General features: G+C 39.7%; 2 protein-coding genes across 7 annotated transcripts in view; one reads left to right on the forward strand and one right to left on the reverse strand.

Moving 5' to 3' along the window:
- LOC101164309 (AMP deaminase 2) overlaps nucleotides 1–14,788 on the reverse strand; it is a 28,443-nt gene extending 13,655 nt beyond the window's left edge. For 2 of the 6 annotated variants that reach the window (XM_020704592.2, XM_011477011.3), the window contains exon 1: nucleotides 8,951–9,190. Coding sequence is in view for 2 of the 6 variants with exons in the window: in XM_011477008.3 (XP_011475310.1) it covers nucleotides 14,319–14,427 (109 nt within the window). In the remaining 4 variants the exon portion in view is untranslated. Of the gene's footprint in view, nucleotides 1–264; nucleotides 693–8,950; nucleotides 9,191–9,254; nucleotides 9,368–14,318 lie in introns of those variants that run through there. The other 4 variants (XM_011477008.3, XM_011477009.3, XM_023956551.1 and 1 more) reach the window with 4 other exon arrangements.
- A 7,148-nt stretch (nucleotides 14,789–21,936) lies between these two features.
- Nucleotides 21,937–26,693, forward strand: LOC101158106 (guanine nucleotide-binding protein G(t) subunit alpha-2-like). The gene is made up of 9 exons (XM_004070401.3): nucleotides 21,937–22,276; nucleotides 23,572–23,614; nucleotides 23,916–24,057; nucleotides 24,155–24,312; nucleotides 24,423–24,551; nucleotides 24,626–24,755; nucleotides 24,843–24,996; nucleotides 25,340–25,551; nucleotides 25,984–26,693. The coding sequence occupies exons 1-8, from the start codon at nucleotides 22,171–22,173 to the stop codon at nucleotides 25,528–25,530; spliced, it is 1,053 nt and encodes a 350-aa protein (XP_004070449.1). The 5' UTR covers nucleotides 21,937–22,170; the 3' UTR covers nucleotides 25,531–25,551; nucleotides 25,984–26,693.
- The last annotated feature ends 1,094 nt before the right edge of the window (nucleotides 26,694–27,787 follow it).

Genomic DNA, 27,787 nt, shown 5'->3' on the forward strand with positions numbered 1-27,787 from the left:
GATACTGCAGGAGCACTAAAGTTCAGTCGATGTATGTCAACACTAGAGTTTCAGTCCAAGCTCTTAGATACTAAATAGTCCTTCAGCAATTTCCTTTTTTTCTGCTGAAGGGGGAGAATGCATCCAAACATGGGCTTTCTCTGTGTCCAGCCCTGGTGTGGCATATACCACCAGGACCAGAAGCCCTATTTTCCTTCTGAATTCACAATTACCACCTTATAACAAGAGATCTTCTTGTGGCACCACATTTGTTAACACACCTACCTCACTGAACTGACAGGTCTTGAAGGATGCAGCGGCTGAGGCAAATGAGCAAAAAATACTTTTAAAAACCAAAGCAGATGACGCAGGTTGGGAGATAAAGTGCTGTGGCTGATGAAAGTGGGATTTCAGGGATTTGTAGCCGAGTGGGGGTCTTTCTACAGTTAGGGTGGGGGTCTGTCAGTTGATGATGTTTGAGATGGAGGGCAGGGGCAATAAAAGCAAACGGTCAAAAACTACTCAAAAGACCCTCCACTGGCCAGGGCTGAGGAGAAGTGATTCTATCTCTGCTGCCAAAAAGAGACGCCCAAGCATAGAAGACATTGTCAGGTTTGATTAACCTGCGGTTGGCCCCTGTCTGCTGGGAGTGTCCGCTGATCTATTTGCAGGTGTGGTCAATCTACATGCAACTTCTATACCGACACAGCTGTGGAACTAAACTGGGGTTTGCAGTATCTACTCTTTTTTTCAATTCTGAAAAAAGATTCATGAAATAAATTTTTTTATCAATATAATTTGCCAACTAAATTTTTAAAGTACTTTCTTAACTGTATACATTTTTATCTTGTGTTTCTTTGAACTTTTTCAAAGTAGAACTGGTTAAGCCTATAGATAAAAAAAAACAACCAGTAAAATTCTCTATTGTTCTTGTTGGAAACAAAGTTTTTTTGTGTGCTTATTATAGCATAAAACATGTAAAAGTCTGTAAAAGTGTTCCAATTAATTAGTAGTTTTGCAGATAACAATGCAATATTACTCTTCTCTGTTAAAATGCTTTCTCGGCTGTTACAAATTGTACAGTTCAATGCTCAGTTTTTTTTAATTCTTTGCAAAATAGTACTGATGAACATGTAGATAAAGAGTTCTTCCAATTTAGTACCTTATTTTTCTTATAAAAGTTTTTTTCTTATTGTTGCATAAAAAATGTCTTTGTTGAATTGTAAAGATTTTCTTTGAGTGTTCGAATTGATTTGTAGTTTTTGCAGATGACACATACATTAAATGCAGTATATACTTTTGTTTTACAGTCATAATTTTTTTCAATTTGATGATTAAAAAAATGTAACATACTAGGAAACTCCTGTGTACAAAAACTTTTTGCAAGTTGCTGAGCTCTTACAATCAGATTATCCATCGTGTCATCGTTAGAAGCTCAAACTTTTTTTTCCTGTTGTTAGCCTGTACATCCATATGTGCATGCAGGATAAAAGTTTCCAAAAACATTTTTTTTGTATAAAATAACCTGTGCAAATCTAAGGTTAAGCCTTCAAATAGATGCATATCAGTGTTGTGATGCTAAACTACAGCTCTCTTGATTTGACTACAAAGTCTGCCAGCTCTCTATGGAAAGGGTCATCTCAGCCTGTAAAGATGGCCGCTCTGCTGTTGGTCTGGGTTGCATTAAATAGCTTTAATGAATGAGGGGCAGACGATGACTGCTGGCACAAGATACTCACAACGGGCCACAGAAAGGCTGGACCTTGCCAAAGCCTCCAGACCCAGGGCTAATCCCCTAATGGATGCTATATTTGGATCAGGAGCATCTATGGTTACGTAACATCTCACCCCCTCATGGGTGCTGCAGAGCAAAACATTGAGACATTAAAGCCACGGGTGTTTTTGGTAGAAAACGGTTCAGACAGGAAGGTTTTGGGGGAGGTCCAACTTGAAGCAACATGAGTGAGACTCTACTGTCACTTTAGCGTCACTTTTCACACTCGCTGTTCCATTTTAATGCTGTACTCCACAATAAAGTCACAGAGTCAGATTTCAGCTACTTGGACTTCATGCATAATTCAGTGGCAGGACAGAGGAAGAAGAGTCCCTGCTCACACTTCATGAGGAACATTGTATGGGTCAGAGGGCATCCAGAGGTCAAAGGACTTCCTGTGGAAGTTCAGCTACAGTTCAGACTGAAGCAATAATCATCGATTATACATAAAATAAACCATTTACCAATGCATCCAAAGTATTTTCTATCAGTCTCTACAATCCATTAGACCACCAATGACTGCAACCACTCACTGTTTGCCTGTAATTTATGATTTCTTTGAAAACGTTTCTCTTTAAAACAGTTTTTGCAGGAAAAAGCAGTCTGAGCTCCACAAACACCTTTCAGTGGACTCCAAAAATACAGATACGGGTTTCCACCGATCATTGGAAACAATTTGATTTGTCAGGATTATTTGTTAAAAGTAGGGCAGATTGTGTGATCAACACTTAAATTCTTTTCTGGCATCAAAGCTTTCAAACTCAATAAATGAAAAAAAGCTTGAGTAATATTAAAAGGGATCCCTGATTTTCAAACACTGTTATAGAAAGCTGAGAAAATAGAGAAAAAATTAAAGCCGCAAGCGGCGTTGTATGGCCCGCAGACGCAACCCGCCTCCACGCCCAACTCTACGCACCACCGCTGACCTCACCGCCCTCACAGCCCGCAAATTAAAAGCTAGTCAAGGCTGGATTTGCTAATTATGCTAACAATGCTAACTATGCTAATGTGGCTAAAAGTGCTAGCATTGCGATCAGCATCATCAACTGACTCAGAAAAACACATTATCTAAAATGCTAATTATGCTAACTATGCTAGCTACGCTAATGTGGCTAAAAGTGCTAGCATAGCGATCAGCATCATCAACTGACTCAGAAAAACACATTACCTAAAATGCTAATTATGCTAACTATGCTAGCTATGCTAATGTGGCTAAAAGTGCTAGCATAGCGATCAGCATCATCAACTGACTCAGAAAAACACATTACCTAAAATGCTAATTATGCTAACTATGCTAGCTATGCTAATGTGGCTAAAAGTGCTAGCATAGCGATCAGCATCATCAACTGACTCAGAAAAACACATTACCTAAAATGCTAATTATGCTAACTATGCTAGCTATGCTAATGTGGCTAAAATTGCTAGCATAGCGATAAGCATCATTTACTGACTCAGAAAAACATATTCCTCCATTGGTGAAAGCTATATGTCATAAGTTGATAAAAAAACGACTTTTTCCAAAATGGCGGCTTTTCTGTTTATTTTATCTCCATAGCAACCATTTTATGTTTTGGTCCACTTCAGAAGACGAACAGATTGACGTCAATTTCGGATAAATCGGTAAAAGTAAACTTTTTGTCGTCCTTAGCAACAGTGGTTTTATGCTAACCACGCCCACATTCCTTATATGTCCATGTCCAGTCTTTTTCAATGTATTCTGTTTCAGGCATGAATGCATGCATTCAATTTTCACTGTATTGTATTGAAATGCATGGGAGTTATAACAGTGCGCCACTTTGCTAGCTTGCCACGCACACGCCGCTCAAAATCTACAACTTCTACTTCCAACATTTTTTCCACAGTAGCTTGCCATTGATGCCCAAAAAGTTTCGAGACAATCGATGAAAATTCCAACGACAAGTTTACGTTTGAATCTGGTGGTAAAGGTGTTTTTTATAGAAAATTCAAGATGGCCGCCTTTTCCCGAGGTCAAAGGTCGACGAAACTCCAAAGGTGATTGTAGACTTACGCTAGGGACATGCGAGTCAAATTTCGTGAAAATCGCTCGAAAAAAAGTTCATTTTTCCATATTGTGTAAAAACGCGAAAAACGCAAAATGGCAGATTTTGGCAAAAAATGGCCGCCAAACCGTAGGTCAAGTCGCCATCACGTAATGATTTCAAAACTTTCTTTGGATATACCCGACAAAGTTATCTGAGTTTCGTTAGCCGATTCTTAAAAATAAAATCCAAAAAAATTTTTTTTAGCCGAGTCAGCACTTTTTTTTGCGACGGTTTTTTGCTTACCACGGCCACATTCCTTTATGGATTTTGTCGTATGTGACATCGTTTTGTTCAGTGTGGGACAGGGTATCGCATATTTCAGTTTCAGGCTATTCCGACAAAATATGTGCGAGCTAGCTAAAATGGCGACGGTTGCGAATTCTTCACGGGCACGCGTTTCAAATTCTACAACTTCTAATTCCAACATTTTGTCCACAGTAGCTTGCCATTGATGCCCGAGAAGTTTCAAAAAGATCGATAAAAATCCCTAGGACGAGTTTTCGTTTGTATCCGTCAATAAAGGTGCTTTTTTATGAAAATTCAAGATGGCCGCCCCTTGCCAAGGTCAAAGGTCAACAAAACTTCTTTGGTAGTTGTAGAATCGTGTTTGTGGTATGTGTATGAAATTTCGTGAAAATCGCTTGAACAAAAGTGTAGTTTTCCCATATTTTCAAAAAACACGAAAATCGCCATTTCTCTGAGTTCGCCACAAAATGGCCGCCAAGCCGTAGGTCGTGTGGCCATCCCATAATGATTTCATAACTTCTTTGGGATATCTCCAACACGCGTGTTTTGGTTTCGTAACTGTATTTCAAAATATTTTTTTTTGGCCCCATAAGCGATTTTCGGCCCATTCATTTTTTTTACGGGATCGCTCGCCGTGATGTCATCGACTTCGGGGGGGTGGCGTTCTCTTTGCCGAAAATTCATTTTCAATTTATCCCAGGTGTGTGCCAATTTTGGTGAGTTTTCGGGTATGTGGCGGGGGTCAAAATTAAGCTCAAAGACGCCGTTAGTGTGCAAGAAGAATAATAATAATAATGAAACGAAGCAGAAACAATATAGAAGTTTTTGCAGTCAGGTGGCCTATGTATTTCAATGCGGCCTGTCTTTTACTATAGGCTGGGCATGTCTTTTTGGCTTTAAACCCGTCTTTTGAGGGCTTTTTGGGGCTTTTTTGTGTTTTTGTCGTCATTTTTGCGACTACAATTTTGACGTTTGTGCGTTGGTGTTGTGCGTGTGTGTGTGTATTTTTGTTGCGTTACACAATTGTCGTGTCGTTGTGTGCTTTTGGCGACTTTTGACCCCATTTTTTGGCGTTTTGACGCGTTTTTTTGACGTTTTGGACTTTTTGAATGTTCGACCCTCGTACCAGTTACAATATGGTCCTTGCAGTCTATGACTGCTGCGGGCCATAATAAAGCCGCAAGCGGCGTTGTATGGCCCGCAGGCGCTACCCGCCTTCCACGCCTTCCACGCCCAACTCTACGCACCACCGCCCTCACCGCCCTCACCGCCCTCACCGCCCTCACTGCCCACTTTTGATGAAGGCTAGTCAAAACTGCATATGCTAATTATGCTAACTATGCTAGCTATGCTAATGTGGCTAAAAGTGCTAGCATAGCGATCAGCATCATCAACTGACTCAGAAAAACACATTACCTAAAATGCTAATTATGCTAACTATGCTAGCTATGCTAATGTGGCTAAAAGTGCTAGCATAGCGATCAGCATCATCAACTGACTCAGAAAAACACATTACTAAAAATGCTAATTATGCTAACTATGCTAGCTATGCTAATGTGGCTAAAAGTGCTAGCATAGCGATCAGCATCATCAACTGACTCAGAAAAACACATTACCTAAAATGCTAATTATGCGAACTATGCTAGTTATGCTAACATAGCTAAAAGTGCTAGCATAGCGATCAGCATCATCAACTGACTCAGAAAAACACATTACTAAAAATGCTAATTATGCTAACTATGCTAGCTATGCTAATGTGGCTAAAAGTGCTAGCATAGCGATCAGCATCATCAACTGACTCAGAAAAACACATTACCTAAAATGCTAATTATGCGAACTATGCTAGCTATGCTAATGTGGCTAAAAGTGCTAGCATAGCGATCAGCATCATCAACTGACTCAGAAAAACACATTACTAAAAATGCTAATTACGCTAACTATGCTAGCTATGCTAATGTGGCTAAAAGTGCTAGCATAGCGATCAGCATCATCAACTGACTCAGAAAAACACATTACTAAAAATGCTAATTACGCTAACTATGCTAGCTATGTTAATGTGGCTAAAAGTGCTAGCATAGCGATCGGCATCATCAACTGACTCAGAAAAACACATTCCTCCATTGGTGAGAGCTATATGTCATAAGTTGATAAAAAAACCCTTCCACTTTCGGCTTCTCCCATCAGGGGTCGCCACAGCGAACAAGTCGCATGGTAAATTTGGCAATGTTTTACGCCGGATGCCCTTCCTGACGCAACCTTCTCAAACCGGGCTTGGAACCGGCACAGAGGTAGAGAAGGGAACAGGGAGCAGCCCGGAGTCGAACCCAGGTTTCACGGACGGAAGGCGCCGCAAACCAGCACGAGCTAAACCGGCTCACAGTTGATAAAAAAAAAAAAAAAAAAAAAAAAAAAAAAAAAAAAAAAAAACCCACTTTTTCCAAAATGGCGGCTTTTCTGTTGATTTTATCTCCATAGCAACCATTTTATGTTTTGGTCCCCATGGGAGGACGAACAGATTGACGTCAGTTTCGGACAAATCGGTAAAAGTAAACTTTTTGTTGTCCTTAGCAACAGTGGTTTTATGCTAACCACGCCCACATTCCTTATATGTCCATATCCAGTGTTTTTCAATGTATTCTGATTCAGGCATTAATGCATGCATTCAATTTTCACTGTATTGTATTGAAATGCATGGGAGTTATAACAGTGCGCCACTTTGCTAGCTTGCCACGCACACGCCGTTCAAAATCTACAACTTCTAATTCCAACATTTTTTCCACAGTAGCTTGCCATTGATGCCCAAAAGGTTTCGTGACGATCGATGAAAATTCCAACGACAAGTTTACGTTTGAATCCAGTGGTAAAGGTGTTTTTTATAGAAAATTCAAGATGGCCGCCTTTTCCCGAGGTCAAAGGTCGACGAAACTCCAGAGGTGATTGTAGACTTATGCTAGGGACATGCGCGTCAAATTTCATGAAAATCGCTCGAAAAAAAGTTCATTTTATCCATATTGTGTAAAAACGCGAAAAACGCAAAATGGCAGATTTTGGCACAAAATGGCCGCCAAACCGTATGTCGTGTCGCCATCACATAATGATTTCAAAACTTTCTTTGGATATACCCGACAAAGTTATCTGGGTTTCGTTAGCCGATTCTTAAAAATAAAATCCGAAAAAAACTTTTTTTGCCGAGTCAGCACTTTTTTTTGCGATCGTTTTTTGTTTACCACGGCCACATTCCTTTATCGATTTTGTCGTATGTGACATCGTTTTGTTCAGTGTGGGCTAGGGTATCGCATATTTCAGTTTCAGGCTATTCCGATAAAATATGTGCAAGCTAGCTAAAATGGCGACGGTTGCGAATTCGCCACGCGCACGCGTTTCAAATTCTACAACTTCTAATTCCAACATTTTGTCCACAGTAGCTTGCCATTGATGCCCGAGAAGTTTCAAAAAGATCGATAAAAATCCCTAGGACGAGTTTTCGTTTGTATCTGTTACTAAAGGTGCTTTTTTTTGAAAATCCAAGATGGCCGCCCCTTGCCAAGGTCAAAGGTCAACGAAACTTCTTTGGTAGTTGTAGAATCGTGTTTTTGGCATGTGTATGCAATTTCGTGAAAATCGCTTGAACAAAAGTGTCGTTTTCCCATATTGTGAAAAAACACGAAAATCGCCATTTCTCTGAGTTCGCCACAAAATGGCCGCCAAGCCGTAGGTCGTGTGGCCATCCCATAATGATTTCAAAACTTCTTTGGGATATCTCCAACACGCGTGTTTTGGTTTCGTAACTGTATTTCAAAATATTTTTTTTTGGCCCCATAAGCGATTTTCGGCCCATTCATTTTTTTTACGGGAACGCTCGCTGTGATGTCATCATCGTGGGGGGGGTGACGTTCTCTTTGCCGAAAATTCATTTTCAATTTATCCCAGGTGTGTGCCAATTTTGGTGAGTTTTCGGGTATGTGGCGGGGGTCAAATTTAAGCTCAAAGACGCCGTTAGAGGACAAGAAGAATAATAATAATAATAATGAAACGAAGCAGAAACAATATAGAAGTTTTTGCAGTCAGGTGGCCTATGTATTTCAATGCGGCCTGTCTTTTTCTATAGGCTGGGCATGTCTTTTTGGCTTTAAACCCGTTCTTTGAGGGCTTTTTGGGGCTTTTTTGGCTTTTTGTCGTCATTTTTGCGACTACAATTTTGACGTTTGTGCATTGGTGTTGTGCGTGTGTGTGTGTATTTTTGTTGCGTTACACAATTGTCGTGTCGTTGTGTGCTTTGGGTGACTTTTGACCCCATTTTTTGGCGTTTTGACGCGTTTTTTTGACGTTTTGGACTTTTTGAGTGTTCGACCCTCGTACCAGTTACAATATGGTCCTTGCAGTCTATGACTGCTGCGGGCCATAATAATACTCATAATCCAGATATTTTTCTTACAGTTTGTAATTCCTAAGATTTAAGCAAAATCTAATTCTTCTTCTTCTTCCTTCTGCAACTTCCTTCACTGTTTTTGAGTTGAACGTCTTAAAAACATGAATGATGAAAGTCTTCCTACGCTCAGAGATGCTTTTCAATCTCTGCAGCTGCATGAACTGCACATCCTCTTTCCCCTTCTCGACTTTTGCTTTTCATTCATTTTTTCTGAGCCAGCTGCAACCCAAACGATCAATCAGGGAATTTTCTTTGTGCGCAGATTAGCACTTGATAGTGCTCTCAAAATGCATGAGAATGTGGAGCAATCAATCAACTCCTCAGGGATTGTTGCTCAAGATGTGAAGGGGGACAGGCGAGGAGATGGACAGCGACTGCAGAGGAGGCAGACACACACAAAAAAAAAAAAAAATTGGGAGGTTGTGCTTTTTTGCGGGAGATGAGGATAGAGGAACATACCTGTTTCCCCAGAGCATGCATTAACCAGCAACTAGCAGGACCAATGGAGGACAGACAGAAAGACAGAGGGAAGGAAAGGGAGGCTGTCCTGGCAGGGAGATGGAGGATGCCAAACCGCAAAGAGCCCAGCTTGGCAACTGCTGTCCTCTCATTATCAATCAAACACTACAGAAGGGATAACAGGATTGAAACCAAGAAAGAAACACTTCATACACTCAAAACTGGGAAAATCCACTCGCACTCTTGCGCATCACTGCACTCACAGGGTCACTCGATGCCTCTAATCTGTCCCTGTCATACATACAAAGAGCTGGTTCAAGAGGTCCATGAACTCCCCCTCACATCCTCCCTCCGCCGTCTGCCTCCTGGTCCAGGCCAGCTGTCGCTGCACTAGCTACCTCTGGAGCTGCTCTTCCTCATTTAAATGCCCGTGACATGTATCTGGACTGTACCACACAAGCAGAGGAGGCAGGGGGTGAGACGGCGTGCATGACCAGAGGCCACCGACACTTCCACATTGAATTTCTCAATCAGCATCCCCCAATCTTTTCTGGTTAGTTTTCTGCTCTGTGTTTTGCCATGTGTTCAAGATGTTTTTGTTGTGTTGGGTCATCTCAGGAGTTGGGTCGAGGGTTTCTTTTCCCTCTGCGTAGTTGCAGCAGTCAGACAGAGATGACTGTTTCAAACAAAAGACCTGGCTTGCCTCCATCTCCTTTCACATGAATGAAATTAAAGGGCCAGAACATTGTCCCCATTATGGCTGTTGCAGTAATGTCTGAAACTTGCAATTTAATGCCTTAAGCACACAAATGTGCACACACTTGCAAGGAGAACACAGTTGTAACTGTGTGACCCAGTTACAGAATAACAAAAGCCCATCAAATTGTCCATCTTTTTCCTGCAGTTCGTCTGCTGTTTTGTCTGCGATCAGTGACGGTGAACACAGGATTAAAGGCAGTAAGTTGATTTCCAGGCAATAGAGGTTTTTAATCTTGAGATGTTTTTTTATCTGGGGGGTAGCAAAAGATAAAAAAAAAATGCAATTTTACAAAACAGGTTGCGATTGTCTTAAGGGGTCTTTCACCTGCTTTAATTATGTCCTGCTGCAGTCCTGAATTACAAAGACTTTTTTTTCGCAATTTTGTCTCACTGAACTGAGCAGAAATTTTGACCCTGACACGTTTAATAAAACTCCCCAAAATTAGCACGCAAATAGTACCTGGTAGAAATAGTTTTTTTACGTAGTGAACAACCCCTTCTCCAAAAAATAAGATGACATCACAGCCCCAGACCGTCAAAAAAAAAAAGAATGGGGCCAAAACCTCTTATGGGGCTCAAAAAAATATTTCAAGATCACCAACAAAAACACACATTGGCAATACTCAAAGGAAGTTAAATTATAGGATGGCCAAAGAACCTACGGCTTGCAGGCCATTTTTGTGGCTTCATTTAGTGATTCTCATTTCCCACAATAGGCAAAAAGAAAACATTTGTTTGAGGGATATTCACAAAATTTCACGCATAGCTTAAGTCTACACCCACAGCTGAAATGTTGCTGACCTTTGACCTCAGGAACAGACTACCATCTCCATTTTTTTTAATTAAATCACCTTTATTACCATCTAAAACTTTAAACTTTTCAAACTAAACCTTCACTAACGGTACAGTGCTATTCCATTTCCAAAAGTACATCATGAAAATATCTGGGGTGGGGGTGGGGGGCAGGCACCAGGTTTCCCAGAGAAAACCCACTCAGGCATCAGTTCCACAAAGAAAAGTTCCAGCATGAAAATGAAGCATGACTTCCTTCCTGCAAAGCGTCAAAGCTAGCAGAACCATTGTCCAGCCTCTTGAAATGCAGAATGTCTCTTTAATGTAGTTCACATTCTTGTATTCAAGCAAAAATGTTCCAGTTTTACTGCACAGCACAATCTCATAATGTGCATCAGCTTGTAATAAAGATGGACAAAAATAAGCAATACACGAATATTGCAATAATCTAATCTTTTATTATGCATCTTAGCAACAAACAATGGTGTGTTTGCTTGGATGAGTATAAGTTGATTTACTTTTTTACTGCTTCACAAAATATAAAACATAAATTAAAAAAATCTATCAAGCCAATGAATCACAACATCAAAAACGTAAATTCAGACAAAAACAACAGTTTGTGTGTGTGTATGGTTATGTACAGGTGTGTGTTGTAACGCAGTTTACATAGAAATAAGCAGCTATTGCTCTAATTTCTCCACAGCTTGAAATCAGCACAAGTCAGCAATACTTTAGACTTTGCGCCCTCTGCTGGTCAAATACAACATGACAACGTTTTACAAAGTTATTTTCATAAATTATATAACAGATGAAAAAAAGAACATTCATAATAAAAATACACCCACTAACTTGGTTGTCACTACATCCACTAATATCTAGTTTCTGATTTACAAGCAGAGTGAACAGAAATTTCAAACCGGACACAATTTTAAGATAAATTTAAACTCCAACAACGATTGACAGCTTTGAAAAAGGACAAATGCTTAAACATAATAATAAAACAAAACAAAAGACATTTGGGTTGAACAAAAACATAAAGTACTTTTCCATATGTTCTGTTAAAAAAAAAAACACTTTTTAAACTACAAAAACATCTTTTCATTGATGTTTTACTAGAGCTAGTTGGAGGTAGCTATAATCAAAGAAGATATTAAAAAAAAGCTTGGCATTTTTTATGACAAGACTTTGCAGAATAGTCATCAGATTATTCATGACTCCATTGAAACATATTAGTGTCTTCAACAGGAGAAACTCAATTCATACATTTATTAATGGAAAATAAGTAAATTATTAGATTTACCTTTCTCCGGTCTGACCGGAGCGGTGCTGACCCTCATCACAGCCGCTATACAGTTGGCCACAAACTGGCCCAATGCACCCTGGAGGTTCTGGCTTGATGAAGCCAACATGACAACTTCATCTGCAGAGAGCAGAGAGGAAATCCTCTCCAAATCCTCCCCAAACCAGACCCCGTCCGGCCCCTAGCTGCGCCTTGAAATTCTGTCCATAATTATTATGAACATAACCGGTGATTAAAAGCAGCCTAGCTGGAGTCCAACATGCACCGGGAACAGGTCTGACTTACTGCCAGCTATGCGAACCAAGCTCCTGCTCCGGTCATACAGAGACCGGACTGCTCTCAGTAAGGCTCAGATCCAGTTTAATGAGAGCATCAGAAATACAAAGAAAAACTGGAGTTTTAGTTTCCGCTGAAGGTGGAGAGGTTACTCTCTCCCTGCAGATTTGGATTCATTCTGTATTGTTTGTTGTACAAGTGCAGCATTCAGACTGTTATGTCTGTATGTGACATGTTTGACAAATGTGGACAAACAATGACATAACCAGAGGAGGTGTGAAGAAAATGTGAGCAAAAGCACACTCAAAGGACCCTCACTGGCTTGCAGCAGCAGCATCTTAGTTAAGACAGCAGGCGGTTGCACGTGTCATATTTGATGTTTGATGGTTTTTGACATTTCTGTTTCTGTAAAATTCTGTAGAATCTCAGGCAATGTATGGTTTCAAACTACAGCAATGTCTCTTGTAAGACTTTTAGCAAATATTTGCTGCACAGATCCATCAAGAGCAAACAGCTCTGAGCATTGAACGGGTAGTGAGTAGGTGTTCCTAATTTCGTTCACAGCTAGAGAAAGGATTCATCCACTGCTGCTTTTTGTTGAGCTTCACTCCACAAACCCTGAAATAATGTGACAGAAATGTAAAATCTTCATCCCCCCAAAAACTGCATTAGAGAACAAAGCCTAGTGTTCACAGAGGAAAAAAAAAGATTTGATGCAGGGATCCACATGCGTCTCCTCCACAAGGAATGCAGCTTAAACACTCATTATTAAGGCAATTCATTTGTAGGCCAATTTAATAAGGTAATTTGTAGCACAAGTGATGCAACAAATCACTATTGTGGTTTGGTTTGATGTATTTTTGCTTTGGCAGCACTAGACATGATGCTCCCATCCTTGCAAGAAAAAATAAAACAACAAAGCAGAACAGAACAAAAAGATGAGTCACCTAAATGCCATTTCTGCTTACTCAGATGGTTCCCTGAAAGCTTTAACAACATGGAACGTGAATGTTATCTCAATGTGCTTCTGCAGAGAAAGTCTAACTCAAATGCTGGAGGCCTCAATACTGAGTCTCTGCACCGCCTACAATTACTACAGGAAGAAGAAAAACAAGTCTCTCTGCAAATGCTGCACCTCAGCAATTTTTCCTCCTTGGGTAAAGGGAGAATTCGTGAGGAGATTGTCCCCAAGAGCTGTAAATGTGAGTGATTTCATCCTGAGCGCAGAGCTTGTGTATTGACTGTCAGCTATTACATTTATTGTCCGTGAAGCAAACCCATCTCTGACTTTCCTGGCCGTCATGGTGATCTCCCAGCATGTCACTTGAGTCCCCACTGATAATGTGACCTTTGAGCATGAGATTTATAAATACATGGCATATTTTAATAAAAAAAATAACAGACTCTCACAAAACTATAGATGTTTTTTTCCAAATATGATCCCACTTGTTATTGATTTTGTTTTTAAAAAAGGTATTCTAAAGGAAAATAGCAGAGATTTGGTTTATGTCTTCCTCTTTCAAAGCATCTCTTTTGCATGTTACTACAAACCTGATAGCATTAAACTGGTTTTGCATTTCAGAGCAAATGCAGTTGGGACTAAGGGATGATGCTGACCCTTTGTGGTTTGGATGAAAGGCTGACCAACATGCACATACATCAGAGGGGAGGCTAATCCTCTCATTCAGTGGGGGATCAGGTTTCTGAGGTACCAACATACACATTCTCTCGTAGACACATTAGGCAGAGTGGCAAACCGTCTGATTACAATTATCTTTACGAGATGTTTTTTTTACTCTCAAGAAACAAAGTTTGCCTTTTTGAATAAGTGAGTTTATATATGTAATGAGTGTAAAACAGATGCAGCAGTAACGGTCGCCTCAACTGATCATGGAGCAAATTGGCAGAGAGATTCCTTGTCTAATTTCTGCTCATAAAAATAGACAAGAGATTCATAAGAGGGACTGAAACCGAAAGAAGATTTTTCATTTTTTAAGCATCCCCAGAAAGCCGGCTTTGCTGCAGTTCCCTGATCAACAGGTTTGGATTTCCTAAACTACTACAGGAGAAGAAGTGCTGCACATTCCTCATCTTTCACAAGGTTTCCCTGAATAGTTGTTTGAAACAATGTAAATATTTATATTTTTGATTTCTTGTTTAAATTTAAATATTTAATCATACTTAGGCTTATGAGGACCCCTGCCTTCACATACTGTTCCTCTTTCTCCTCCCGCCACTTACCTGTGCTTGCCGTGTACTGCAGGCTGCCTCTTTTCTTGTATGGGGATAGGGGCTTGTTTTTTACCCCAGTAGTCCCTGCTGTTGTCCCAGAGGGCAAGTTGGAGGACATATTCCCGGTTCCTGTGGTTCAGCTGGGCTTAGATGCGACGAGGAGTGCAGAGTGAGTTGTGGAAGATGGAGAGCTGAAGAGCTACACAGCATGAAAGAAGGAGAACAGAGAGGAGAGAGGACAAACAGGAGAGGGGGGAGATGTAGCACAGATGCTGGGAGCTCGAGGGCGTCTCACTGCGGTCAGCTCTGGCGTGCGCCTGTGTGCACGCGTGCATGCGGTGCGTCTATGAAAACGGGATTTCCAGTCTGAGTGGTCCAGAGCGAGCATCCCTCTGCATTAGAAACAGATCCCACCCCCTCTGAAGAGCCGTGCGCTCGAGCTGCACTGTGGATGGAGGCAGGGCGGCATGATACAGGAGCCTGCCTTCCTGCTGCCATGCGCAAAAAGCAAATTTACACATGCAGCTCTGCTGTTGCCATGACAACCCCAAATCTGTGTGGGCAAACCAGAAGGGAGAAAAGTTGTGGGACTACTTTACTGGCATTAGTTACCCAAATGGAAAAAAAAATCTTTGAGCCACATTTATGAAGAAACTTGTAAATAATTGAAATAGAAGAATTAAAATGGGCGTATCTATAATAAAATTTCACATTAGTATATATGTTTTCTATATTAAACAAAATTATTGCTAATATTTATTTTATGCAATGTAATCATTTAACGGTACTCAATGAATAGGAAACTGCCCTATGTATTCAATATCTTATTCTAATATAGAATTATTAAACGAGAGCTGGTAACATTTCTATTAACACTTATCCAGAACGTAAAATGATTCAGAACCTCTAATGATTCATCTGTACTTCCTCAGGTTGCTGAAGAAGACCAGGTTTATGGATCAGATCCTCACCCAGGCCTGGGGTTTGTTGAAAGCATCCTCACTAGCGGAATAGCAGCTTTGTTTGGGAACACCACTATTGAGGGAAAAGAAGAAGGTTCCAAAGGTTATTAATAATTTGATATAAATGTAATATTTTTATTTTTATTTTTTATTTTATTTATTCACATTTACCATTTTATATCTGTCTATTTAGGTTTATTTATGTACTTATTTGATCATTAATGTATTTGTACTTGATTCCTTTTCCATTTTATTTGTAACTCCAGTGTTTTCCTCAGAGGGATCCTCCACATCAGGGACTGGCCCTTCTCAGTGAACGGGGTCGCTGCAATGGGAACTCCCAGGACTGACTCTTAAACTCAGGTATGGGGGGTCCCGTGGTAGTGTATTCTGTCAACTTGAGTGGGGGGTCACAGATGTGGACATGTCCCCAAAATATAATTTCCCGACCTTCAGTACAAAGCCAGATTTCTACATTGCAGCATTTTATCATTCTTCTTATCATGGTTCATGTGTGTATGTGTGGGGGTGTGGAGTGGAGGGTTGTTGGCATTGTGTGGGTTTTAAACAAAATATTTGTTTAACCCAGAGCACTATCGCCAGGTGATTTTCACCTGAGCAAGATTACTGTAGTTTCAATATGTCGCGCGTCAAGGAGTCTGTGCCTTCACCAGGGACATTTCACAAGTTTCTAGTATCATTTCATTATTTTTTAGGAGTTTTTTGTTCTCAAATTCCTAATTTTTCAGTAACTTCAAAGCATGTTTTTAGGAAATTCTTGTGTTTTCTTCATCATTTTGTTGCACAACTTTTTAGTGTTCCAGGGTTAAAGCCTTGATCCTTTTGTTTTTTAAAATTTGATTGTGTTTTTATGTAAAGCATTTTAAGTAGCACAAGTTGTAAGAGTGCTACAGAAATAAAGTTTGATTTGATAATACAGCAGAAACAATCATCAGCCACAATCTTCCATGTACTGAGACCGTTTACAAACAGCGAAGCAGGAGAAATGCGGTGAAGATCCTTAGGGACAGACACCACACATTATTCAGTGTGTGGACTCACGCCATGGCCTCTGCAGACTCTGCAGGCCTGAAAGCATTCACACATGACATGAATCCACAAAAAAGCTGTTTTGGTGGCGCAGGACAGAAAAAGAGGGAAGACAACACTGCCTTACAATTTATTAGGCGCCAAAATTGTAGTCGCTCAGTTGGGACGCTATATGTAAGGTAATATGAGGTACTGATTGGCATCATGCCTGTCCTTTTGGCTCAATTCACTAACTATTATTTAGTTATCTAACGGACTAGCTGTTCCTTTAAGTCGTCCAATTGCTTTTAAGTTTTGTAAGTCATGGTCCTGACTTGGGAGCTGCCAAAAAAAATTCCAATGTACTCGTTTTTGACTGTTTTTAACATGCACAAATGACAAAAACGCTTTATAGAAATTATTCTCGCTGTGTTACGTAACCGAAAATAGAAAAGACAGAAGCAAACTGTGTGAATGGGTCCAGAAATCTATATTTTTCAACGATCTTTAAATTCAGTGTTTCCCTACCCTGGTCCTCGGGGAACACCATCCTGAATTTTTTTTAATCCTCAAACACACCTGATTCTATTGACTGCTATGATCCGGCTCCTGCAGGACGTCAAGATGATCTGAATCAGGTGGGCTTTAGCAGGGGCAACATGGAAAAAATGCAGGACAGTGTTCCCCGAGGAGCAGGGTTGGGAAACACTTTCAATCAAATGTCATCTTTTATGATATATAGGGTTTTTTTTGCTGGTGAAAATTGTCTTTAAAAATTAAACACAAATCTGATTATCAAACATTATTACAACCAAAGGGTATGCATGGCAGTCTACAGCCCTTGAGTCACATTTTGAGCTTTAAATGTTCAACACCACACTTAAAAAAATCAATTGTAGTGAACTGTTGATTAACATACAGGAGCATTGCAGCTAAGGAGTGTCTGCACCCTCTTGTGGTGCAACGGAGCAGGAAAAATCCCAAATGTGTTGCTGTCATTATGACCCTTGAAAAGACTGTTTTTATTTTACAGCATTTAAAAAAGGATTTAACTGTTTATTTTTACAGCTTTGATAATTTCACACTTTCTTATTTGGTTGACGACCTACATTGTATTGGTTAATATTTGATTTTTCTTTGTAGAGTCACTGATCTCCTTTAACCCTTGTGTTATCCTAGGCACTTTAACATTGGGAGTTGGGTCATCTAGACCCACTAGACAGTGCGCTGAACCATTTTTCTTCAATGATTTGTGATCTTCACTGGTCTCCATGGATTACATGAAATCTTTCCACCTTTATCCACCTTTGTCATGGTTGGGAGAACACGTCAATGTAAGGGTGGGGTCATCTAAGATAGCGCAAGGGTTAATCCCTTAATTTCCAGAATTTTTTTAGGTCAAAGCTTTGACTTTGTCATTTGGGGTTGTTGACCTTTTTGTGTTTGGGGTCATTTTCTTGTTGAAATCTGATCTATTTGCGTCATTTTATACTGACACTGATTTGTTTTTGTTTCCAAACCAACTCCCGACTTCTTACATAAGCTAAAAAGAAACACCCCGTGTTATAATTCTGCCATCGCCATGAAATGCTGCAGAATAGCGTCACAATTACTTCCCTGACCAAAATTCTCTTAAACTTGTCATCTATCCTGTCCTAAGAAACGCAAACTACCATCATCCTACCTGCAGCAGTTCTAATATGAAATCTTTTTACACTAACCATTGACTAACACAGATCAAAGCAACGGTTTTATTTCTCTTCTGAGATTATGGAAGTCATTTTCACATCAAATGAATTGTGCTTTAAGGTTAAGCTGTGTGTTTCTTGATCTCCAGCTGTAGAAAAATAACACCGATCCTCAAACACACCACCTCCCTGCTATCTTCAAAGACACATGCAGAATGCAGGTGAGTTTCATGTTACTACAATCTCGACTCACGTTTGACAGATTACCTGGTGACATGAAAGGAGGTTGGTGGCTTCATACTGAAGAGAAAACCAACACATTTGAACAAGAGTCTTAGTGTAAAACAAAAAGTGCAAATTTATTTTTATTTTGTTTACCATTTTTCAATGGTAATGGTAAATGGCAACGGTAAAGTAGGAAACTTAACAGTTTCCTACTTTGATTCAAATTAAAGCTCAGAGTTAAAAAAGCAAAAGAAGAAATCTACAATTTTATCCACTTGTGAACATTGTTTCAGATTATTTTATTTTAAATAATTTGAATAGAGAAAAATAAACTTTTACTGCAAACAAGTTTAATTGATATAAAACAAATACAAAAAAGCATGCAAAATAATTGTATGCTAACTGTGTAAATTAGCCTGAATGTATCAGGGATCCATCTGTTTGTGTTAGCCGTTTGATGACTCCTGTTTATTTAGCACTTTACAGGAGAGCTCATGGACTAAACCCACATTAGTTCATCAATCAGTGAGACTCTTCTGTAATGGAGCCCACAGAGGATTTCACAGTTATCAGCTCCATCAAACACTGATGAATCTTTGTGTGTTCCTGATAGGAAAATAATGGAGTTTATGACTGAAAGCTTCCAGAAATGATCACAATTTACCTCAGATTTATTTGCATCAAAAGGGAAATTCAAGTTTTTAATTTTTTTGGTGTTCTGTTGGACAAAATAAAAATATTTTTATGTGCTTGTGCCTTAATTTCATGTATTCTGAAAGGGTCATTTTGTTCACAAAACATTCGTGATCCACCTTTATGACCTACCAGGATGCATCAAAATTAGGCAAAGCTCAATTTTCCTCTTCCTTTCTGCACCATGATGTAATGCATGTACTAGTCACTGGTGTTGATCTGAGCCTCTGTGAATAATCTCATCAACAGATCAGAGATGCAGGGACTGAGCACAAAGCAGGACTACACCAAGCACCGCCTAATAGGATTGGCTACCATCACTCGATATGCTACAATGATTAGCCTGCCTGGAAGCGTTCAAGGAATTAGGCCGAAAGCACCAGGTTGCATGCAATGAGCACCACATGATCAGAAAAGAGTACCACGAGTGCTCTTTCCCCTGTAATTCCGAAACCAATGGAGTTGGACGTAAAAAGTGATGATTGTTGCTGGACTAGTTTAACCTGTGTAGCTTTTTTCCTCACAATCCCCCAGCCTGTCAGTCCTTTAGTTTACGGAAGCCTTTTTGAGCCTATTGGACGTTGACGTCACTACACTAGATCTCTGACTGTCTGCTAGGATGAAAGGCAGGTCCAGCCTCTGTTCAGCCGCTCCACCTGTAATGACTGATCAGTCCATTCTGTATTCAAAGTTTGAAAGATAAAAAAAACTCTTTAGAGTTATCTACATTTCGTTTCTGATGTAGTCCAACAACTGCAGGCTCCAACACTTCAAAAATTGAGGCAGAACAAAAAGGAACTCACAATCCCTTCACTTGGCAGCTTGTGGCCTCTGACACCAGCCGCTACAAAGAGGCGTTAGAGCTCCAAAGGCCACTTTTGTACCATTTCCCTGCTGTATTTTTATAGACATGCTCTCCTGACTCCTTTGTCTCCACTATGTTCTCTTGTTTTTTTGTGTTGACAGGTGACCTTCAGCTGAAAGAGTGCTGCTGCTCCAGGAAAAGTGAAAGCTACATCCTCTAAAATGTTTTCATTTGTGTTTGGTGAAAATGTCAGTGCATGCAGGTTGACTGTTCTTTTGTGTTTATGTCTTTCAGGCTAGAAAAAAGGAATTGAGTTTGATTTTTATTTAAATCTAACTGTTCAACTTAAATAGAAAACCTCAACTTTAAAGCCAATCCCACATAAATTAATAAAAAAGAAAGACTGCACAGTAGTCAGCTTAGGCTTTCCAAGAGCTATACCAGTGAGCAACAAAGCCTCACTTCAGAGGTCAGCAGTCTCAGTAAAACCAATCTAAACTGTAAAGCCATCAGGACACTAGCACGATGAGAAGTTAAAACCTCAGAAACTGAGTCAAATTCTGAAAGAAAGTCATGATTTGTCTCTTTTCTGTTTTTCTTTCTGAATAGTATCAATGTTGTTTTATCCAAAAATATGCCACTTCAATGAGTAATTATGAAAAATATAAAAAAAATACAAAAGATCAATAATTTCTTTAAGCTGACGCTTCAAAAGCAAAATTTGTGCTTCACCAACTCGTTTTGGAGAATACCGAGACATGATACACTGTTAATTAGAAAATAATGAATCCGTTTGCAAATTGCTGTATAAACATTTTGATGTAAATGTTTAAAAAACAACTTAAGTGAAGTTTATTTACTGAAGAAAGCAAAAGATGGAGATAAAAATCCTTTAGCGGCAAATCTTTTATTTGGGAAAACGCCTAGTAGCTGCTGCAGTTTGAAGAATGAGTTGTAAAGTTTTTGCGGGAAATTAAAACTGCCATTTAAGTAATCTATGCAGTTATTTTTGTCATCAACCTGCCTTCTTTTTTGCTTTTGTTGTTTCCAAAATTGTATTTTTTGTACTAACAAACATACCTTTTAAAAAGTACCACAGATAAAAAAATAGGATGCAATACTTTCCTGTTTTATACAGTACTCTTTTTGCTCTCTTACTGTGTTTTGTGAGGGTATTTCTGAACTTGTAAGGTTTTTTTTGCAATCCCTATAGTTGCTGGTTTTCAAACTGCTTTGAATAAATAACTTAAAAATAGTTTTTTTTAATAAAAAAACAACTTATTTTAAGTTGTTACTTATTTGCTATATAAAACAGGTAGGAATTTAAAAAATATATACAATAAACAGTCTCATCAAGCCAAAAACAGTGTCTTCAAAAGGTTAAAATGTGCTCATGTCTTTCATGGAGAAACCTGAATCCTCTCCGGCTCTGTATGGGGCAGAGTCGTCCTCTCTGGGTCAAACTCCCTTCATCTATGGCCTCGTACTGTCTTGGTGAACTGACCTTGCATGCCTCAAAATGCTTCTGTCCGTCATTCCCTTTGTTGCACACGGGTCAGCGCAAAAATTCTGCAGCGACTTGCTGACTGTGCCTGAACCAGTTCTCCCCTTTAAAATATCAACTTTAGCTTTGTCAGATTCCACTTTAACAGATGCAGTTATGTAACTCCAGAGATGTTTTGAGGTCACTTTATCACTGAGACCCCTCTAAACAGCACAGTGCAGTGACAGTTGCTTTATTTAGCAGCCTCCACACCACCTGGGATTTAAATGTCTTAGCTGTAAGAAGTTTATACGTTCTTAATGCTTCTCTCCTGCTTTGTCCATGTGACACATGCTGAAGTCAAGAGTCCAAGAAGCATAGAACCTAAACTTTAAACTCCAAAAAGACTCACTTACTCAAAGTGTACATTTTGTTTCTCACTAAAAACATTTTCAAACTGTCTGAACAATATCAATCCGAGTATATACAGCTCTCTAAATACAAATGACGTAGTGCATAGTCAGCATATGTCCAGTGTAATTCCTTTAAATTTCTTATTCTACCATTAGACACACACACAAAAAAACAACCTGTGGACCTCTATTACTTTCACTGCACCCAACTATGTGAGAGTGTTAATTTTCTCCTTTCTTCACATCATTCACTCCTGCCCTCATTAGACTAAATGGATTGACTGGCCAATCAGGAAGAGGCCCCTCCTAAGTCTGACTTTAAGAGCAAGGAATTAAGAGGTGAATCTCTACTGGTAAAAGCTGGTGAATTCATTAGATCCTTTAGGGCATTGCATCTAATCAACATAGGCCAGGAAGGCTCAAGTCTCTCTTCGCCAATCCCCTTCCGTTGAGAAATCGTCTTTCAGCACAATTAGTGCTGCTCTAAGATTCTCTGCAGGTACTCCCAGGCAACCGTCAAAATTTCATTCCTTGAGGACCTTGAAGCTGCTGAGGAAGAAATCATGGGAGCAGGAGCCAGTGCTGAGGACAAAAAGTCCAAGGAGTTGGAAAAACAACTCCAAGAGGATGCTGATAAGGAATCTAAAACTGTCAAATTATTACTTCTTGGTAAGTGTCCTCTTTAGAAGTTCTTTTTGTTTTTGGACTAAGTCTTTTTGTCTTCAGATAATGAAGAAAGACTGTGTTTCTCACTTATTTTACCTTATAAAAATAAAGAAACTGAGAAAATCCAAATGTTTTGACGTGAGTCAGCTCCAGTCTGGTGTGATAACTGTTTCTGGAGGAAAAAAGGCATCTATAAAAACTAATTTTCATTTTTGTAAACTGTCCTTTTATTGTATTGTTGCATTTCGATCTTAAACCTTCTCTTCAACAAATTACTTTACGATTTAAAAATGTACACTGGAAGTACAATGTGTGCAGATGGACAGTTTCTTTCTAAAACCCTTTACTAGCTTAGTGGAAGACATCAGGCCAACTGAGGATTATCCACTAGTGAGAAGGCAACAGAAAGAGAAAGTAGAGATAATTTAAAAGTTATGAGTTCAAATCAAACATCTGAGATGGAGTTAGAATGAAAAAAAAAAACAACAACTGCAGACAAGTAGGTAAAAGCTAAAATTATGCTGAAGCTTTTGACTTTTCATTTTAATGGAAGGATATAGGTTCTTAAAAGATCATTGCCTTTAGTCTAAACGAATCACAGCCCGGCAGTGGTTTGTCAATCCGATTAGTTAACAGGTTTAAGGCAGATCTACTTGGTAAGGTTTTGTTGACCCCTCGGTTTGCACCAAATGTATAATAAGCTGTTTTGTAGATGTTAATGTTATAGTTAAACAGCTGTTAACACGAACTGTAGCATGTTTTTATTAGCAAAATTAACTTGTATTCTATAATGCTGTAACTATAGTTTTGGACTAATTTCCAATAATGCTATGCAGAATGGCTGCTTTTCCTGCAGCCTTGTATTTGCTGCATGAAAACAGCAAAGATACTGATTAAAACAGCCTGCTGGAATTTAACCAGCAGAATTTGTTCCGTAAAAAACGAGGAACCTGGCTTGAAATTGGCAGTGGCTAATGGTGATTAACATTGACGTTTAAACAACAGAAATATGATGGCAGAATGTTGATCCACACAGTTTAACAGCAGGACATGAGACAAAAACAGTAAATGTTTGTATCGCTAAAAACTTCTCGCTCGTGGGAACGTAGTCAAATTCCTAAATGGGTTCACATTAAACCAAGATTTAGAAGACTCTTGGGATGATTTAGCAGTTGTGGTTTTGACTTAATCTGTCAACATCATCAGACCACATTCTTTCAGTCTTTTTAGCAGCATGTTGTTGGAGGAAAGCCTTCATTGGTCATCTTGGTTCTAAAAGTGAATGTGATGTTTTCCAGGTGCTGGTGAGTCGGGAAAAAGCACCATTGTAAAACAAATGAAGTAAGTATTCAAATAGCATTTTTTTTATTATTGTTCTATTTAGTTCTGATGCTGATTTCTTGATTTAACCCTTGCACTAAAGACAGAATGTGGTCAGAAACAGTCCACAAGGTGGCACTGTGAGCGCTAAAAAACAAACAGATGCACAATCCTAGTAGCTCAGTTACACTGAAAAATTGTTGCATTTTAATGAAGGTCAGCATACACTAACACCAAGCAATTAATCTGTCAACACCATGAAATATCCTCTGCCGAGGCCTTGTTTTATCCCTTCTTACTACATTTCTTTGCTCACAAACAGGATTCTTCATCAAGGAGGTTACACAAAAGAGGAGCAGATGGAGTTTAGAGCAATCATCTACGGCAACATCCTGCAGTCTGCTCTGGCTATCATCAGAGGCATGGAGATGCTCGGCATAGACTTCGGTTCTGGCTCTGGACAGGTGAATAGGATGCAGAGAAGCCTTTTTTTTTTTTACAAACTATAAACTTTCCATATGCAATGTTGTGCTGATGAGGTTTTTTCCTTTGTGACCTTAGGAGGATGCTCAGAAGCTGCAGAACTTGTCAGACTCCATTGAAGAAGGCACAATGCCTCCTGAGCTGGGTGATGTGATTATAAAGCTTTGGAAAGACTCTGGTGTGCAGGCCGCCTTTGAGAGAGCTGCTGAGTACCAACTCAACGATTCTGCTGGATAGTGAGTCAAACCTTCAGTTCGACTTTAAGGACTAAAGAGGGAACTTATATTATCTATTGAGGATTAATTCAAACGCACAACCTGTGACCGTTTTTCTCTTGGTTCACCAGCTATCTAAGTGAAATGGATAGAATCTGCAAGCCAGACTACATGCCCACTGAGCAGGATGTGCTGCGGTCTCGAGTCAAAACCACCGGTATCATTGAAGAACAGTTCTCCTGCAAAGAGTTGCACTTCAGGTGAGCTGCACGAAAGCTCCATCGTTCAGTTTTCCAACACTCGCTGAGCTTTTCTTACACGTTGTGGTGAACAGGATGTTCGATGTGGGTGGCCAGAGGTCAGAGAGAAAGAAGTGGATCCATTGTTTCGAGGGTGTGACCTGCATCATCTTCTGCGGGGCTCTCAGTGCCTACGACATGGTGCTGGTTGAAGACGACGAAGTGGTGAGTCGGACACCCTCCAAGGGCCTCAATCAACCGCTAAAAGGGCAACTTGGCAGGAAGTAACTCTCTGTGTTCACGGCTTTGCAGAACCGCATGCACGAGTCCCTCCATCTATTCAACAGCATCTGCAACCACAGATTCTTTGCACTGACGTCAATCGTGCTTTTCCTCAACAAAAAGGATCTCTTTGAAGAAAAGATCAAGAAAGTGCATCTGAGTATCTGCTTCCCAGACTATGATGGTGAGGCCAACTGGCACTATGTGAATGTCCAAGGGCTAAACGCGTGGCCCCCTGGGACACAACACACTTGTTTTAGCAGCAGAAAGCGCAAGAGGTGACATTTGTAAAGCAAGGAGGCAAATGATATACAACGAACTAGGAAATGTCACTAAAACAAAAAACATAAACATAGCCTCCAACTTTTATTTTTGTTTGTTTTTTTTAAACTCAACAGCAGAATACGGTGCATTTATTCCCATAAGTAACCAGACTGTACAACTGGAATTACCACAGCATGCCTAACTGAATTATCTATCACACAACATCTTTTTTTAAATGTAACCTTTTGAAAACCTTCTTTCAGGCCCCAACACGTATGAAGATGCCAGCAACTACATCAAGGCGCAGTTTGAGGACCTGAACATGAAGAAGGGCCAGAAAGAAATCTACTCCCACTTGACCTGTGCCACAGACACAAAGAACGTCGAGATCGTGTTCAACGCTGTGACAGACATCATCATCAAAGAAAACCTTAAAGACTGCGGTCTTTTCTAAGCAGCTCCAGAGTGAAGCGAGGTGCGCGGTGACCACATCACTTCCAGGGACACCGGTGATGCAGAGTAATAGGGTCCAGATGAGGCAGACCCCTGCCAATTCAATTTTAACTCTCCCACTGCAACTCATTTCTGGCCGTCCCGTGTTGCCAAGCAACAACATCTGGCAATAACATGAGCTAGTACAAATTTAGGTAAAACAGCTTAAAGCCGTTGGGACTTCAGAGAATAGCAAAGATAACAAGAAGAAGGAAGTAATCCCTATTGAGATCAGGGTCAAATCAGTTCATCTTCAGCATGCAGAACACTGTAATGTATCATTTGATAATCCATTTCTCTTGGATTCAAAGCAGCCATCAAAGTAGATGAATGTTTCTTTTGAAAAAAAAAGAAGATTTTACTCATGAAGATTGCTTGAACATGTTTCACTCACCTGACCTTCTGTGCTTTGCAGAACATCCTTTCCAACCTTAACCTCCCAATACTGGCTTTAACTAAGATGTGTACTGATGGAGCACAGAGGAAACTCAGACTGTTGTGTTTGTGACGTCCACCCGCCGAGTTCTGGTCCTTGAATGCTCCTGCACTTCACAGTCTCCAATAGTTCATCCTTGGCTACAAAGACATCATGGCAACATTGTGGCATCTTTCTTCAAGATACAGCATTGGTCTCACACCTAAAAGTCTGACTGTATCAAGATGAAGTAGGCTTCTACTCAACTCTGAATGCCAAGCTCTGTACAATAAATCAAGCAATTTGGAAAAAATATAAATATTTTGAATAGAGAAATTGAAACTTTATTATTTTTTCGAGAACAGTAGTCTATGTGGTCATGATAACGAAGCTGGGAACAGTTGCTGAGCAAATATCTGAGATATCCCCAGTTCTTGCAGTGTATCCAGATTACAAACCAAATTGTGCATGTAACTAACTAGTGGTAATGTAATTCAATTCACATAACATTTTAATGTGATGAATAAAGAAATCACGTCAAACATTGTAGAGAAACTTTGTACATAAGAGTAGGAGACTCCTTTTACTTTGAAGGATATCGGTGAGAGGAAAACCCTAGAGATTCGACACTTTATTATAAAAAGGGAATGAAAACTGCTGTTCTTTCTTATGACACGTAGAGGCATGAAATAAAAAATGCATTAACTTCACTCGTGAGTTTGTTCTTTTGCATCATAAACCACTGATGTGTGGCTATTCCATTAGTAAGGAAGAAGCCTGGAGACGTTCCTCCACGATGACAAAGCCACTGTTTTATGAACTCCAAGTTTTCATCAGAGGGGAAATGGCAGAATATGAAAGTTCATTACAGGGAGAGCAAAACAAATTAGAATGGTAATTAATCAGCAGGATGAGATTATCTGTGAGACTGTACATGGTTTTCACTGAAACTGAAAAAAACCCTCAGTGTTGCTTGGAGCTGACAAAATCGAATCAATCGTTTTAGTGGAGGAGCTCAGATGCATTTTACAGCTCTCTTATTTAGAAGAATTGGCGTATCTTTGGGACAGCACTAAAGCAGTTTGAAAAAGAGTCAGCTATCGTCAAAAACAAAAAAAATTAAGATAATAAAACAAGTTTAAAAAAAATATGTAGGAGGTCATCTGAGCAGGAGAGACAAGGCCAAGCTAACCTTGCAATATCTTGAGCAGAAGGCGGAGTGGCATAGCAGAACATGAAGAGAGTTACTAATTCTTTTAACTACACCAAATGTTAAATGATATACATACATTATATAGCACTTTTCTACCTTCCTTGAAGGCACAAAGTGCTTTACAGTCTCAGTCACCCATATTTGTCAGAAAAAAACATTCTTGCTCTGCAGTTTTTTTTTTATGTACTTGCTAATTCTACTTTGTTGTTATATTTTTTCCAAAAATGATTTAAGTTTAAACCTGACCAATCAGATGCCTCAATAAAATGTGTGTGCCTCACGTCCAACATTCGAAATGTATGATTGACAGATCCTCCCGAGCTTGCTTTCAGTGGATGGGGTGTGGACTTCCAACAAGCTCTTTCCTGATTGGTGAGAGTGGTTGCCATAGAAACATTGACTCAGACTGACTTGGACCAATCACTCCTTAATGACCTCATATGGCTCCAATATGGCGATATCCGTGAAAAAATGGGGACTGAATTGACGTAATTTGGTTGGAGCTGTAAGTGAGCCATTTTGTATGGGTGATGTCACACTCACTCGGTCCACTTCTCATATAGCCAGTGCATGTGACCAACTCACCTATTT

This window comes from Oryzias latipes, chromosome 7 (genome assembly GCF_002234675.1).
Source record: "Oryzias latipes chromosome 7, ASM223467v1".
In the NCBI taxonomy this organism is placed as follows: domain Eukaryota; kingdom Metazoa; phylum Chordata; class Actinopteri; order Beloniformes; family Adrianichthyidae; genus Oryzias; species Oryzias latipes.